This window comes from Sphaeramia orbicularis, chromosome 21 (genome assembly GCF_902148855.1).
Source record: "Sphaeramia orbicularis chromosome 21, fSphaOr1.1, whole genome shotgun sequence".
NCBI lineage: Eukaryota > Metazoa > Chordata > Actinopteri > Kurtiformes > Apogonidae > Sphaeramia > Sphaeramia orbicularis.
Genome location: NC_043977.1, coordinates 38,662,221 through 38,676,831, shown reverse-complemented (window position 1 = coordinate 38,676,831; position 14,611 = coordinate 38,662,221). Strand labels below are relative to the sequence as shown.

At 40.9% G+C, this 14,611-nt stretch overlaps 1 protein-coding gene across 1 annotated transcript; it reads right to left on the bottom strand.

Moving 5' to 3' along the window:
* Positions 1–352: 352 nt before the first annotated feature.
* inhbb (inhibin subunit beta B) lies at positions 353–11,397 on the bottom strand. Its single transcript, XM_030124760.1, has 2 exons — positions 10,360–11,397; positions 353–2,844 (listed from the first exon to the last, which is right to left on the bottom strand). The coding sequence occupies exons 1-2, from the start codon at positions 10,739–10,741 to the stop codon at positions 2,021–2,023; spliced, it is 1,206 nt and encodes a 401-aa protein (XP_029980620.1). The 5' UTR covers positions 10,742–11,397; the 3' UTR covers positions 353–2,020.
* Between the last annotated feature and the right edge of the window lie 3,214 nt (positions 11,398–14,611).

The window sequence follows — 14,611 nt, the reverse complement described above, 5'->3', positions numbered from 1 at the left end:
TATCCATACGGTAGGAGATATGACATCTAAGCCCCTATGTTGCCAAATATGCTACCTCTAAGGTGACATTATCACATACACACAGCCTCTGTATTTATGAACATATTTGTTTATAAGATATATGAAATACCCATAGTAAAATGATAATGTGCACATATATTAAAATATATTATGTATGGGCTAAACATATATGTCAATCTGCAGAACTGTTCTAATTTCCAACAGGTTGCATGTGGAGTTTGTACATATATGTACATAGATTTCATATATGAAAATTCAATATATATGCATATTGCATTTGCATATAGGTAAAATCACACTGCTACAACCACACACAAAGAATTTAACATTACAAAATATTTAAGAAAACATTTTATTTTACATAAACTGTACAGATGACATTTATTTGACTAAATGATTCTTAGACAGGAACTAAAAATAACTTTCTTATTAAATAGAAAACGAAAACAAAAATAGATTTAAAGATGAAAAAAATGAAGTGTTCGACTTGCGTATTGTACAAAACAGAGAATGAAAATAGAGCTAAGAAATGAAATCATATATCGTACCCTGATACAGTGGTAGGCCTTTTGCAAATGATCAGAAACAGTATTGTACACAGTAACTCCATGGCCTTGCCATCTTGGTACAATAGCTAAAATCTTGGCCTCTTTGGTTCCATTAATTAGGTAAAATACATTTGAAACAAAATTCAATTTACTTCTATAAAAATAATTTTTCAATGGCAGTTTTTGTTTCGCTAATCCCGCAACTTTTCAGTGCAAACATCACAACAATCATTCGCTTTGGAAAGGAAGCGAAAGATTACATTTCAAGTATTGATAAAAAGTCAAGGACTGAAGAGAGAAAGAGGGAGAGAGAAGAAGAAGAAGAAGACAGAAAGAAAGATAGAAAGAAAGAAAGACAGGTGGTAAGAGATTCAGTCTAATAGAGCATGTTGAGTATGGGTATAGGTTACTATACATTGCATAGCTCATGTGGCACTTATTTAGCGATAGGACAGGACACTCAGTACCCCTTGGAAGGCATTTCTTTATACAAGTGCTATTCAGGGTGTGCATTTCAGTTTCTGCAAGTGCTGCACCGCACCGTGGCGACCCACTGGGCCGAAACTCGAGTCTCCCCGTCCACAGGTCCACTTCTACTGTTCCAGTAGGGAGCAGCCTTCGAGGACAGGAGGAGGCAGCAGTTCACTCTCTGTTGCTCCCAGTGCACATGTGAAGTGCACTTATGAGATCTATCTTCACCTGGTTGTCATGGTAACGGGGCCTGCAGCACTCTTAACAGGCAGGACAGTTGAGGTTGAGGCCCGTAGTCAACAGCGAGAATGAAGACGACAATAGCAGCAGCGGCAGCAGCTCTGTGGAGGACTTTGCCGCTGCGCCGTGGAGGGTATAATCCTGCAAGGCATTAAGCGCTGCTGGTCTAATTCCACCAGAGAGGACAGTCAGACGGTGTCTGTCTGTACAGTAGGGAAGTGCTGGTGTTCTGAATTGTATAAGCTGATGAATTGTCAGTGCTTTATAATAACAAAAGTCTGTCATGTGCTTAAAGTACTTAAGAGGGTCGGAGAAGCAGGATTGGGAGTGTGTGGGTGAAGCCAATAATGCCATCGGCTGATCCTGTCACTTTCCTTTAAGCGCTTTTTATCTTCATTCAAGAGGAGATGATATGATGGGCCATTATTTTTTGACTAGAAATGGCAAACTAGAGCAAAGTATCATTTGGTGATAATCATTCCCTTCTCGTCCCATCGCTTGTCGCCCAAAACAGACGAAGCTGACAGCGAGCATGTCACTCAGTCTGATAAATACACACACTCGCATGAACACGTGCAAACATGCACACATGGACACAGCGCTGATACTTTGCTAGATTGTACCAGCGAGTGTTGCTTGCACATACAGTAGGTATAGATATAATGGATATGTGTACCGTACAATAACGTCCTGTTTGTACAAAAGGCCTTTCTGAAGTTCTAAAATGTTGAAGTGTAGACTCAAGCACAGCCACACTCCTCCACGATCATATTGGGCACATCCCTCTTAACGATGTTGTATTCATCGTCAAAGTAGAGCATGGACATAGTACTGAGCTTGGTGGGGATGCAGCAAGAGTTGACAGAACCGGGGCTCATCCCTCTCATGCGGTACTGGTTCACTACTGCTGTGTGGAAAGATGAAGCTGACCCTGGCACACCTGCCATATAGGCTGGGCAGCTTCCCTCGCAGTAGTTACCGTAGTAACCAGCTGGTGCGATGATCCAGTCGTTCCAGCCGATGAGGCGGAAGTCTATGTAAAACTGCTGCCGACAGCAGAGGCCCCCGCTGGTGCCGTCGCACTCCAGACCCCGCTTACGAATGCGATGCTTTCCATCCACTTGGCGTGCACGCACCACCAGGAAGGGCCGGTGGGAGGGGTCGCCCGGGTCCACCAGCACCGGAGCCACACCGGCGGTCTCACAGCCGTCACAGTGGACCTCCAGGTCCTGCCGCCGGCTGCCTTTACCGAACACAGCCCGCACCGCGTCAGACAGGGGGAAGGTGTGCCAGCCGCTACGTTTCAGATCCACCCGCTTCTCCACCAGCGCCCAGCGACCCGTGCCCCCTCCGCCACCACCTCCCGGGCCTCCTTCTGCACCAGCCACAGCCCCGGCCTCCTGGTAGTGAATCTTCACCGTCACCTTCCGCCGTAAACCCTTCTCAGGACCGGCCGGCAGCACACGGAAGTAGAGCCAGAGGTTGGCCTGGGACACGTACAGGTTCTGATTGCCCTCATTGGAGATGAGGAAGAAGAGGCCAGACTTGGGGGATGTATGCTCATCTGTAGGAGGAAAAAAACAGGAAAAAATTACTAAGACTGTTCCAAAAAAGAAATATGCATGTTGAATAATGAAAGTACTCTGGTCATGTGATAACCATCTCCATGACAAGTGAGCAACCATGGGAAGGTTACATTTGGAATGTAGTCGGTTACAGATAGTTACCCTGTTACAACTGTATTGAGTAACAATTTTAATTATTAAAAGTAAAGCAACCTCTTAAATTTGATCACTTTGTGATACGTCAAGGAATGCTTTAAGCTGGGCAGTGACGCTGAGACAATTTAACACAGAGCAGTGCTTTTCTGTTTTTAGAAGAAAAACATTGTTGAATTTTGAGCCTTGGAAGATTTTGTTTTCTGACAACATACAACATACATGTTGGTATTGTCAGCTGACACATTCTACACATATTTTATGGAAACAATACTGGACATTTGGAAGTAACACTTTAGTAGTCACCATTTTTACAACTTAGCATGTTAGATACTGTACATTATTTTCAGTTGAGTGTTATTTGTGTAAAACAATGACCTGGACTGTTTCATTTTGTCACTAATTTCAGTCCTGTGACCCAGGGTAGTTTGGGAAAAATGCATTATAAGTCATTTAGCTGTCAGTGGTTTATTCTAAGCATAAAATTGGATTTTCCGTTTAGAAAAGTTACAAAAGCATTTATTACTCTGTCAGTTATAGTTAAAAACAAACAAACAAAAAACAGGAACCAGACAAGAGAAAAGAGGCAATTGGTAGGTCTCTAAACATCTTTATGTCATTTTAAGAGAAAGGCTACACACAGTTTTCCTCCTTCATGGACACACACACACACACACACACACACACACACACACAAAACATCAACATGTGTACAAAAACAGAAAGCCCCCCTGGAAAGTTTCTGTCTTTAAAGAGCTGTTCTCCCCTTGTTTTCTCTGTTCACCCTCAATCAGTATGTCAGGTGACCCCTGTGGTTGCTCCTGATAGGCCAGCTGTGACAGGCCAGTTCTGGGATCAGGCCCAACTGGCCTCGGGTCCGGTTTTGTAAATGACAGGGCCAAAGACAGAGAGAGAGAACGAGAGGGGGAGGAGAACAGAGGAGAAGAAGAAGATGAAGGAAAGGAGGAAGGATGCAAGTGGAAAAGGTGGGAGGGTAGCGGACACAGCCAAGACCCCGGGGGGTTCACTGAGTTCGCGATTGGTGTCCCACCATCCCTCCTCGGATCCCACCCCCACCCTACTCTACCCCTTTTCCCCTTCTTCCACTGTGAGCACCCTGAGAGTGACAGCACAAAGCCCCCTGTGAGGCACTGGGAGACAGCCGTGCTGCAGCCCGGCATTGAATCGCGTGGCTTTCCAGCAAAAAGCATGATGAGGCAAAAATAAAAGCCATTTACATGACACTGGCCACTTTCTACAACAGCACAATGAAGAGATCCCGTGTGTCTAAAGGTGGCGATGGGCTCTCCCTAGCATTAAGTTTTTTTCTAAGCTTAATGATGTCTTCCAAATTACCCTGAGGTAAGTTGAAAGGTTTCTATTTCAGGAGATTTGGTACAATGTGCTCAAGCAGAGCAGCGCCTTTGAAAGCGGCTAAATTACTTTGTTTGCCGACTGATTAGTGTGTGTCAGTGTCAACAGGTGGCCACCAAAGACGGGCCCCCTCTTTAAGGCGCCTCACGCCTCTTCCTCCTGTAAACCACAGCTTTACATTCACACACGGACCTGTTCAGACCAGCTCTCCACTCTGCAGTATGTCAGCTGGGAGCTCAAGCACGTCACACACATACACACACACACACCCAGCTCAACGGTAAGCAATACGTCAAATACCAGCCTTCTCAATACCCAAAGCCTGTGGGTAAAAGTATCAAGTGCGCAGAGAGCACATACTGAAATCCATCTGAAGTGAACAACATAAAGGAATCAGCTGAACAGCAGCTTCTGCCTGCGATTGCTGTAAAGGCCCCTCGGGGCTACAACTAACTAACCTCACCTCATTCAGCACCGTGCGTTCTTACTTGCCTCGACAGCTCCGAGCTTAGAAAATGGGGGATCTCACAGCAACGAACACACAGTGATAGACAGTGTGATAGATAGGCAGTAAAGATGAAAACAAAAATGATTACCAACCCAACTTTGTTTTTTTCAAATCTGATTGGTTCCCATGTAAGATATTGGTATTTTCCCTCAGGATACCAACAACGTGTGCAGTTAAATCTCACATTGCAAAAACGCAAGGCATGTTTTGGCACAACAGTGTTGATATTTTCACTCTTTCACAATAGAGTGACATAAATATAAACATAATGCATATATCAGGTGTAAAGTGCCTTATCACATACATCTACAGTTGATATTCATATACATCATATTCACTTATAGTACTGTTTACTCTTCATTTCTCGCACTATTTACTATTCCCTTTTAACTGTTTGCACTATCAGATTGGATGCCAAGCTGCATTTTACTGTCTGACAACCTCTGCTTGTGCAATAACAATGAAGTCAGATCAGTTACATTTTTATCAGTGACATCAGTTACTTAATTAATAATGTCCATCACAGTATCTTGCCGTCAAATACCTTGCTTAGTTCAACTTATTATTAACGTAGACACTCATATGTAGACAAAAGAGAAGAAAATCTACGATGCAGTAAAAGAGAAATACTGCATGAAAACAGATCAATAAATCAACGGCAGTAATATAAAAGTTAGATGGATCATAGATAAACTGTCTTGGTTTCAATTGAAAAACTACCTCTGTAGAACCACAGGAACCACACAGCGGAGAAAGATATTAAAAATACTCTAAAGGAGTAATATTTGAGTAGCAACAGGACAGTGTTGCCAGATTAATCTTTTCCATTTACATCTGACAAACATCATCTCTCTTTAGGACATGTTTAGCAGATGTTCTGTTGCTTCTTCAGCAAACAGCCAGTATTATTCATTTCATCTACAGTAAGTTTAATATTATAGTGTTTAGATGTTATTGTCTGGACTATGTTAACAAATGTAACAGCCTTCATGTACTATGAAATAGCAAAGCCACAAAAAAACACATTAGTCTCCGCTGTGTTGGTCAAAAAAACTGTCTAATTGAAGCCTAAGTATGTGCAGACTTATGTTTTTCTGATCTTTTGTGACATTTTTTTGTCTTGCTTTTGAATATTTTGCCTGGATATGTGCACCTGTGGTCCCTCTTTTGACTTGAGCCCCACTACACCTGCTAAATACACTAGAGCCTGAGGTGAGGTTATTATTCCGACTTCTTTTTCCATTGATACGAGTGAACCTGCGCGGGTCGTAATTTTAGGAGAAGTCCTCTGAATTCTAAACCTCTTTCGGTTATGTTCGGTCATGTATCTACAGTATGTTATTTGCTCCAGAATGTATACGTGACTTTTTTCCACCATGGCTCCTTTAAGGAATGAATTGTTCTTTTCATTCAGTGTTACAAACTATTTTCAGCTGGCCCTAACACGCCTCGTCTGACCCCGCAGTGGAAACGTGCTCGTAAGTATCGGCAGGCAGGCAGGACACCTGGGTGGGCTTGTGTGGATAAAGAGTTGCTTCAGCGTGTCCCCACCTGCGCCACCAAGCAAGGATGAGGCCATGGAAGCAGGCAGATCCAGAGCTCATTACTCAAAGCCGCTGTCGACAAGACCACACGCCGTGGGAGAAGGACAAGGGCGCGGTACACGGCGTTTGGAGCTTTAACTGGTGCAGAGACATCCCTTAGAACAGCACTCCAGGAATTCCACATATGATCAGGATGTATAGCTTATGATGGAGTGGAAGGAGTAAGACGTTTAAAGGGTCAGTTCGGATATTTCTGAATGAGGTTTTATGAGCTACTTAACCATAGTCGGTGTGTGCTAACTCCAGTAGAGGACCAGTTTGAGAAGCAGACTGGGCTACTGACTGGATGTCTAACTGTTGCAGTGTATGTGTGGATGGAGGTGGCAAGAAAGTGTATTTTAGCCACAGAATCAGTTTAACCCATAAAGACCCAGCAATACTTTTGCGTCCGTTTCCAAATGAATTTTTCTCTCTATTTCAATTTTCCTAAGTCATTTATTACCATTTATTATAATATTATCCTCTGTGTTTTGTGAATTTTCAGTGTAAATCTAGTATTTTTCTATATTTAATTCACTGATCGCGTAGATGTTCATAAAAGCTCAGATTAAAATTGAGGGTTATAATATCAGAAACAGAGAAAACTGAAGAAAAAGCGACTTTTTCAGTCAAATTTATCATTAACTGAACATAAACCAAGTGTTTCCATCCACTGTCATTGATCTGAATCCATTGGTTTTACTGGTGAATCGATGTTGTAGAAGATGACAGTGTTTCCCTGGTAACTACAAAGCCTCTGAACACCCACATGGGTCATATCTGATGACCATGAAAAGATGACAAACTGTATTATTTACATGTATTAATAGGATTAGTGGATTAAGCAGTTTAGATCAGTAGATGATTTAGGTTGATGGTGGATGTTTGGGTCTTTATGGGTTAAAGTTGTAGTAGTTGTAGTATTTTTTTTTTTTTTTGGCATTGGACAAAAAAGGGTCTGTTACATCTGTACAGCATATGATTCGTTCTTTCCTTAAACTCTCGACTAAAATAAGGAAAGACCCCACAAACCTCTTAATGGGGAAAAAAATAACTGAATAAATACAGTAAATGGATTCTGTTTGTTGAATGCTTGTTTGTTTGTTTTAAATGGACTCCCAAGTCTGAAAATAAAGATGAAGATGATGTTGAGTAAATAAAAAACAATAGAACAACAACATTTTGCTGCTAAAATTCACTGAAAGACATCATATATCTCCGTTTGTACATAGGTTAGCTGTTATGTGACTTGCAAGAGACAATTTCACACAAAAAAACCAAAAATTTACACTTGAAGCATCAGTAGGTTGGTAGTTTTTGAGCATCAGTAGAAAAAAAAAATCAAAATCCTTCAGCTTATTGTAATTTTAATTGAATTTTGGCCTCACTTTTCCAAAGCCAGATTCATTTAGAGTATCATCACCGCTCCAGTCCACTGCTTTTTTTTCTCCTTAAATACATCAAATATGATTTTTGCTGCTGCCCCGTCCACAGCATCTACTGTAGGTGATACACTGAGAAAGGATAAGTACCTCTTACAACCCCACTTCAAAATATCCAAACGAACCCTTTAAAGCCACTTTGTTTTCTGCCTTGACTATGAGTCATTTTTAATAATACTGCATAAATCATTGATAGGACCATAGAGCTTTACAGAGGCAGCCAGGCCCATTGAGGACTGAAACACACACTTGTGAGCAAATGTGGAAAATGTCTGGATGAGATCCAGCTGAGCCATGACTGACAGCTCCTCATGAAAGAGTTGTGTCCTGAAGTAAACTTGCCAACCTGATCCTCTGGAGGAACCAGGCTGGAGTTAATGACCTCCCATAATGAAGTCTTAATTCCATGTCTTGGACCAGTCGCTGTGGGTTCACTGGGTCTGAACGGCTATGGGAGCAATCAAGAAGATCTAAACTTCTCCGTCGACCCCTCTCTCTTTCTGTCTCGCCCTCCCTCCTGCGCTGCCTGTCTTCCCCGCTCCGCTCCTGTGGATACGGGACACCGAATCCCTCAGCGTGGACCCACGGGACCATGTCAGGGGAGAAGGGAGATTGGCATCGTCTTCCTCACCTGCCCGGGGCCGCTTGGCAGACCTCTTACCTTTGTGCAACCGGAGATAAGAAGCCTGCTGCCCGGGTGACAAGCACACAGTTAACCCTAAGGAATAGGCTGCAAACTGACCTAAACACTCATATAAACATCTCTCTGCATCCATTTACTGGCTCTGTTGGCTAAACATATGCCAACCTTACCCCCCAGCCCACCTTGTCCTAAACTGTGACAATTCAGGCTCCCTCATGCTCAGGGGACAAGCTCCCCTGGCTTCAGAGCTTTCTGGAGACCTTGCCTCTGAGCCATGCCCCGGCTGGCAGCATCCGATCTGGGGGGCGTGAGCCAGCTGGCCAAGAGGCAGACGGGGTCTAGGGAGCAGGGATCCAAGCCAGCTCCCTGGTACAATGCCACACAAAGGCTCAAAGGTGTAAGGAAGAATAGAACTAAAAAAAAAACCACAGAAGGAGAAGAAGAAGAAGAAGCAAAGGAGCCCAGCGAACCTTTAGAACGACAAAAGCATTCTATACAATGCTGCAATATGGGCAAACACACACACAATATCACCCCCCCTACACACACACACACACACACACACACACACACACACACACACCCACCCTTTTCCCTGCCATCGCCACCACCATGCCCCTCCACCCACACCCCCCCAATCCAACCCTGCATGGACTCAAATGTCTCATGCATTATTCTGAGCATTTTCTTTTGTTTTCTGTGCTTTTTTTCTTCTTTACGTTGACATGTCGGGTTCAGCAAGAACACATAGTGCTCTTATAATAATTGCCTGGCCATTGTTCCCTTGTCATGAGCGCGCTCAGATCATTCCCATTGGAAGGCAGGAGCTAGCAGCCCATTCAGGCTAATTGTACCAGCAGGGCCAATGAGAACAGACAGGATGGTGTGTTCTGTGTGTGTGTTTAAGACATCCTATTTTGGTGCCTTTAATTGTATGTTTTCTTTTTGTTAAACTAACAGTTTGTGTCAGAGACGTGGTTCTCACAGTGCTAACTGACAATTATTGGATTCTGTCAAGCGCAGATGATTTTAGGTGTGTGTGAGCCTGTGTGTGCACAAGGGAGGGGTGTGTGAGAGGAGAGAGAGGAAAGGGTGTTCTCTTTGGACTTCTGAGAATTAGTTAGATACACATTCTTAGAGGAAGGGATAAATGGCCAATTGAGGGACTTTGTCCGTATTTAAAAGAGGGCTTTATACATTGGAGTATTGAGTGTGAGCGGAGCTTTAGTGATGAAATTGGATTCAGAGGTTCTTTTTATCCCCCTAGACAACAAATAGGGGTAATTTAAGGACTCTGTCTTTAGTTTCATTTCTTTTTGATTTTTATCTGAGGATTTAACACCACTGGCTTCAGGCAGAGATGAAGTGTGATGTAATAAGATGATGAAAATGATGGCTCTATGAAATCCAATTAGGTTGTTGGCTTTAACAAAATATGGGACAGCAGGACAGGAATAGTGAGAAGGCAACGTAAATGGTGTTAAAACTGAAAATCAGGGGCTGTTCAAGGTCAAACACATGGAACAACAACAATGGATTTCCACATAATGAAAGTCTCTGGTGTTCACTGTCAACCTGAAAGATATGCTATAAAGATAAACTTTTCCTTTTGCCTGAGCTGTTTTGTGGTTTGGGAAAGACGTCGAACAAGACAAACCAGAAAAAGCATGAAATTCCATCTATGAATGCGACACATTTCATCCTGTTCTCATCCCTTCTGCTTATTCTGCTGCAGATTACATAAAGTCAGAAGGTGAGCGGGTTCATCAGGAGGTCACCGTGGATGTGAGTGATAAATTATTGATTATTACCTGATTCGGCGAAACTGATAATCTCCGAGGTCTCCGCTTGAACCTCGTTGTTGAAGGCTGCCTGTCCGTCAAAACTGGGGATCTCCACCCGGCCGTCCTCACGCACTTTCCCGGCGTGCAGCCTCCTCAGCGCTGTCACCATCGCAGCCTTGGGGATGGGATGGGTGATGTTGGGTCTGTCTTTCATCTGTAGCCTGTTCAATATGTGCCTTTTCACCGCCTCCAAGAAGTCTACGTTCACCCGTTCCGACTGATCCGGTGCTCTGAGGCCGCAGGACGCGCACGACTCCTGTGGGGAGCTCTGAGTCCCGGTCACGGAGCTGCAGCGCACGGACAGAACGCACGCCACCAAACAGGACAATACCACACTGTAGAAGCTCATTGTTCTAAATGTAAGGTTTACAGTTCAATGGGAATAAAAACACACTCTGAGGTTAAAGCTAATTTAACGGATCACTTCAAAACATCCAAAATTCTGCTCCAAAAGTGAGAAACGCCTCAAGGTATCCAAAAAAAAAAAAGAAAAAAAAAAAAAGGTTTGTATTCCCAAAACATACAATGTCGATGAAATTACCAGGCTAATTAACTCCAGTCATTCTGCTGCATTTAGCTCCAGAAATTGGTCTTTTTTTTTTTTTCTCTCAGCACAAAATAAAAGTTCATGTCTCAGATTGCGAAGGCGCACTCAGGGGTTTTGATTGTTGACGCGCTTCTGTCATAACCACCTTCAGTCCAAACGTGTAATCTACCAAAACAAACCGAAGGAGTCGAAATAAAAAGCCTGGCGTTGTCCAGAGGCGTTCAGTCTGCTCTTTCCCATTCAAACCAAAATGCACCAACTCCACTTCTTTTACTGCTGCGGTCCCATGGAGAAAACAAACGCGCTTCGGTAAACTCCCGTCTTTTGTGTTTACGCGTCTGGGTACCGTGTCCGCGCGCGGCTGTGTGATGATGGCCAGATCTGTGCGTCCTTTTGCAAAGATGCTGCACACTGAGACCCTTTTTTTTCTCCCTTTGCAATCACGACAACAGGGGCTCCGCACACCCAAAGTTTTTATACAGGAGTCGAAACCACGTGGGGATTTCCACCAACTGGACGCAAGGGATTAGTAGACTACTACGTCTGAGAGAGCCACTAGTTGATGGGGCAGTGTTTTATTATGGTAACACGCCGACCTCAGAGACTTTGCATATTTCTGCCCGGAAAGGCTATGATTTATATGATCTTACACTGAGAAATATCATTGGGTCATCCTACTTTTAATCCTGCTCCCCACGCACGGTTAAGTTTGTTGACGCGTTCCACTCAGTTGACTCCACTGGCAACATTTAGTCACTTTATTCTGATTCAACTTCTAATAGATATGGGCAAAAATTCTATTACTACATAACACCTGATCTATATAGATTTTTAATATGCTCTTTTCAGTGCCGTAAATTGTTGTTGCCCGTTTTTTTTTTTTTTTTTTTTTTTTTTACAGTATTTTCAGTTTTAAGTTTTCATATCTGAATTTATGAATGTGATTTATCATAGATTTTTTAAAAATAATTATAAAAAATATATATATGTCAGATATTGTATAACATAACGTAAAAGTCAGACCTTACAGTAAGGGGAGTTCATGGCCGGTTACAGTTAAATCATCAACAAAATAGCGCCATCTTCCGACTGAGAGCCTTCATTACACAGCAGTACAACTAATACTATGGTTTCTGGGAGGTGTGTGTAGAGCAGAGGGTCTAATTTTTGGTGTGACATCAGTGTTTTTATTAAATACAAAATTGGATATTACTCTAACCCTTTCATGCATGAATTATGAGAACCTTAATCAAGATTTTTCTTTTTTTCCTGAGTGTTTTTATTCCTCTTTAGGCATGAAAAAAATAAACAATGTGATAGAATTTTTTTTTTTTTTTTAAATATCTTTTTATTTCACACAGGAGAATCCTCCAAATACAGTACAAACATAGTCATACTGGGTCTCACTTTTTACAATTTTCCTCTGTGCGTTCTTCCCACCTCCCATCCCTTAAGAAATAAATCAACTAAACACACACAAAAGTAACAAGCCAAAAATATACATATCTAAAGAAAGATAAATAAACAAATATATAATAATAATAAAAAATCATAATAAAATAAAAATAATAATAACAAAAAAAAACAAAACAAAACAAACAAAAAAAAATTCATCATCATCCTCACAAAAACATTAATAAGGGTAACAACATAAGCATGAACATAATTATGTATACTGTAACATAAATAGCAATAATAGGGCAGTATTTGTTATCTACAAACTCAAACTTTCTCCATACCAGAAAGTAGAGGCAACCAAAATTCATTAAAGAGATGGCCCCGATTGTATTTATCCAAAGTCAGTTTCTCTAAAGGTAAAAGAGAAGACAGTTGTTCATGGAAGATCTTGAAGGATGGAGGGGAGTCGTTCTTCCAAAATAGAAGTATGCATTTCTTTGCGAAGTAAGTGATCAGAATTAGTATCCTGCATTTTTTATGATCTAACTGTAACTTATATGTGTCATTTAATAAATACAGACTGCTGCTTAAATCAAATTGTAAATCCAAAACTGATTGAGTAAAAGAGGGAATTGAGCTCCAATAACTTTTTAAAAGGTTGCAGTCCCAGAACATATGCATGAATGTCCCTTCCATCTTTTTGCATCTATGACATGAAAAATTTTTTTTTTTAAAATCAACCTGTTTTTCATGGAGTTACAAAAATGTCCACTCAGCTACACCATGAATTTTATTCTTGAAGCAAAGAAACATGTATTTAAAACCCAATATCATAAAGTGATATGAGAACAGTGAAATGAAACCATCTTTAATGCAGCTAATCTGATGTTTTCTCACATTTTAACATATCCTAATACTAGTTACTACTCACTTCATGGAGATAATATGCAAAAAAAAAATATTAACAATTGATTTCCACTCAAGAACCAATCAAGAACAGCAAAGTTGCAATAATGGTATAAATTACAGTTTATGAGATGATGCATAAGTGTCCACTGTGTTGGTTGATATGGAACTAAAACAACAAAACCCATGAATATACAAGAGAACAGCTGTAGAGTAACTGTCCACTGTAGTGACCATTATGCATTAAAGGGTTGAACTTCAAAACTGAGTATGTTTTATAGCACAGGCGTCAAACATGCGGCCAAAACCGGCCTGCCAAAAGGTCCAATCTGGCCTGTGGGATGAATTTATAAAATGCAAAAATTACACTGAAGATATTAACAATCAATGATGTTAAAAAATTTTAGGTCAATTCGGTCGAAAATGGGTCAAACCAGCAAAATACTATTATAATAAACTATAAATAAAGAAAACCATAAATCTCTGTCTGTGTTTTAGTGTAAAAAAGATAAAATTACAAGAAAATGTTTACATTTATAGACTAGCCTTTTACAAAAAATGTTCAATAATCTGAAATGTCTGAAGAGAAGTATGTAGAAGTTACTACATGTTTTGTGTATTTGTAGATCCACTGTGATCCATAAGTTCTGATGCACACGTATAAATGATAAACTAAGGTGTAATATTGCTAAAATTGTACTTATTTTTTCTTAGGAATTTTTAAGTTGTTCATATTTGTTCATGTTATGTTCAGGTAGAGTTTGTAGATGTAAACAGTTTCATTATGGAATTTGACTTTTTTCACTCAAAAACATAGTGAAAATTTTGGTGTTGACATTATTTATCAGTTCTTATCCTATTATTTATATTATTTAGCTGGTCCGGCCCACTTTAGATCATATTAGTCTGTATGTGGCCCCTGAGCTCAAATGGGTTTGACACCCCAGTTTTATAGGAAAAAGACAAAAATCCAGGCACTCACTTGGTTGGAAAAATAAGAAACTGTAAAAAGCCTTGATTTCATGAGGATTAATTCATTCATAGATTAATTCATTGGGGCTGGAGTTAAAAACACGGTCTTTTTAACTCCAGCCCCAATTAAATAATCCACAGGCCCTCATGAAATAAAGGCTTTTTACAGTTTCTTATTTTTCCAAACAAGTGAGTGCCTGGATTTTTGTCTTTTTCCTATTCTTCATGCGCTCTCCATGAGCACCTCTGGTTTGTCTAATACCAGTAGCTCCCTGTGCAAATGTCTTTTTGTCTTTTTGAATATGTTTTTTGTTAAGTAATTGTTTATTATTAATCTCCTTTCATTATTAGTAAAATTTCATATATGCTTGCAAATTTGCCAATCAGAAGCCCAAC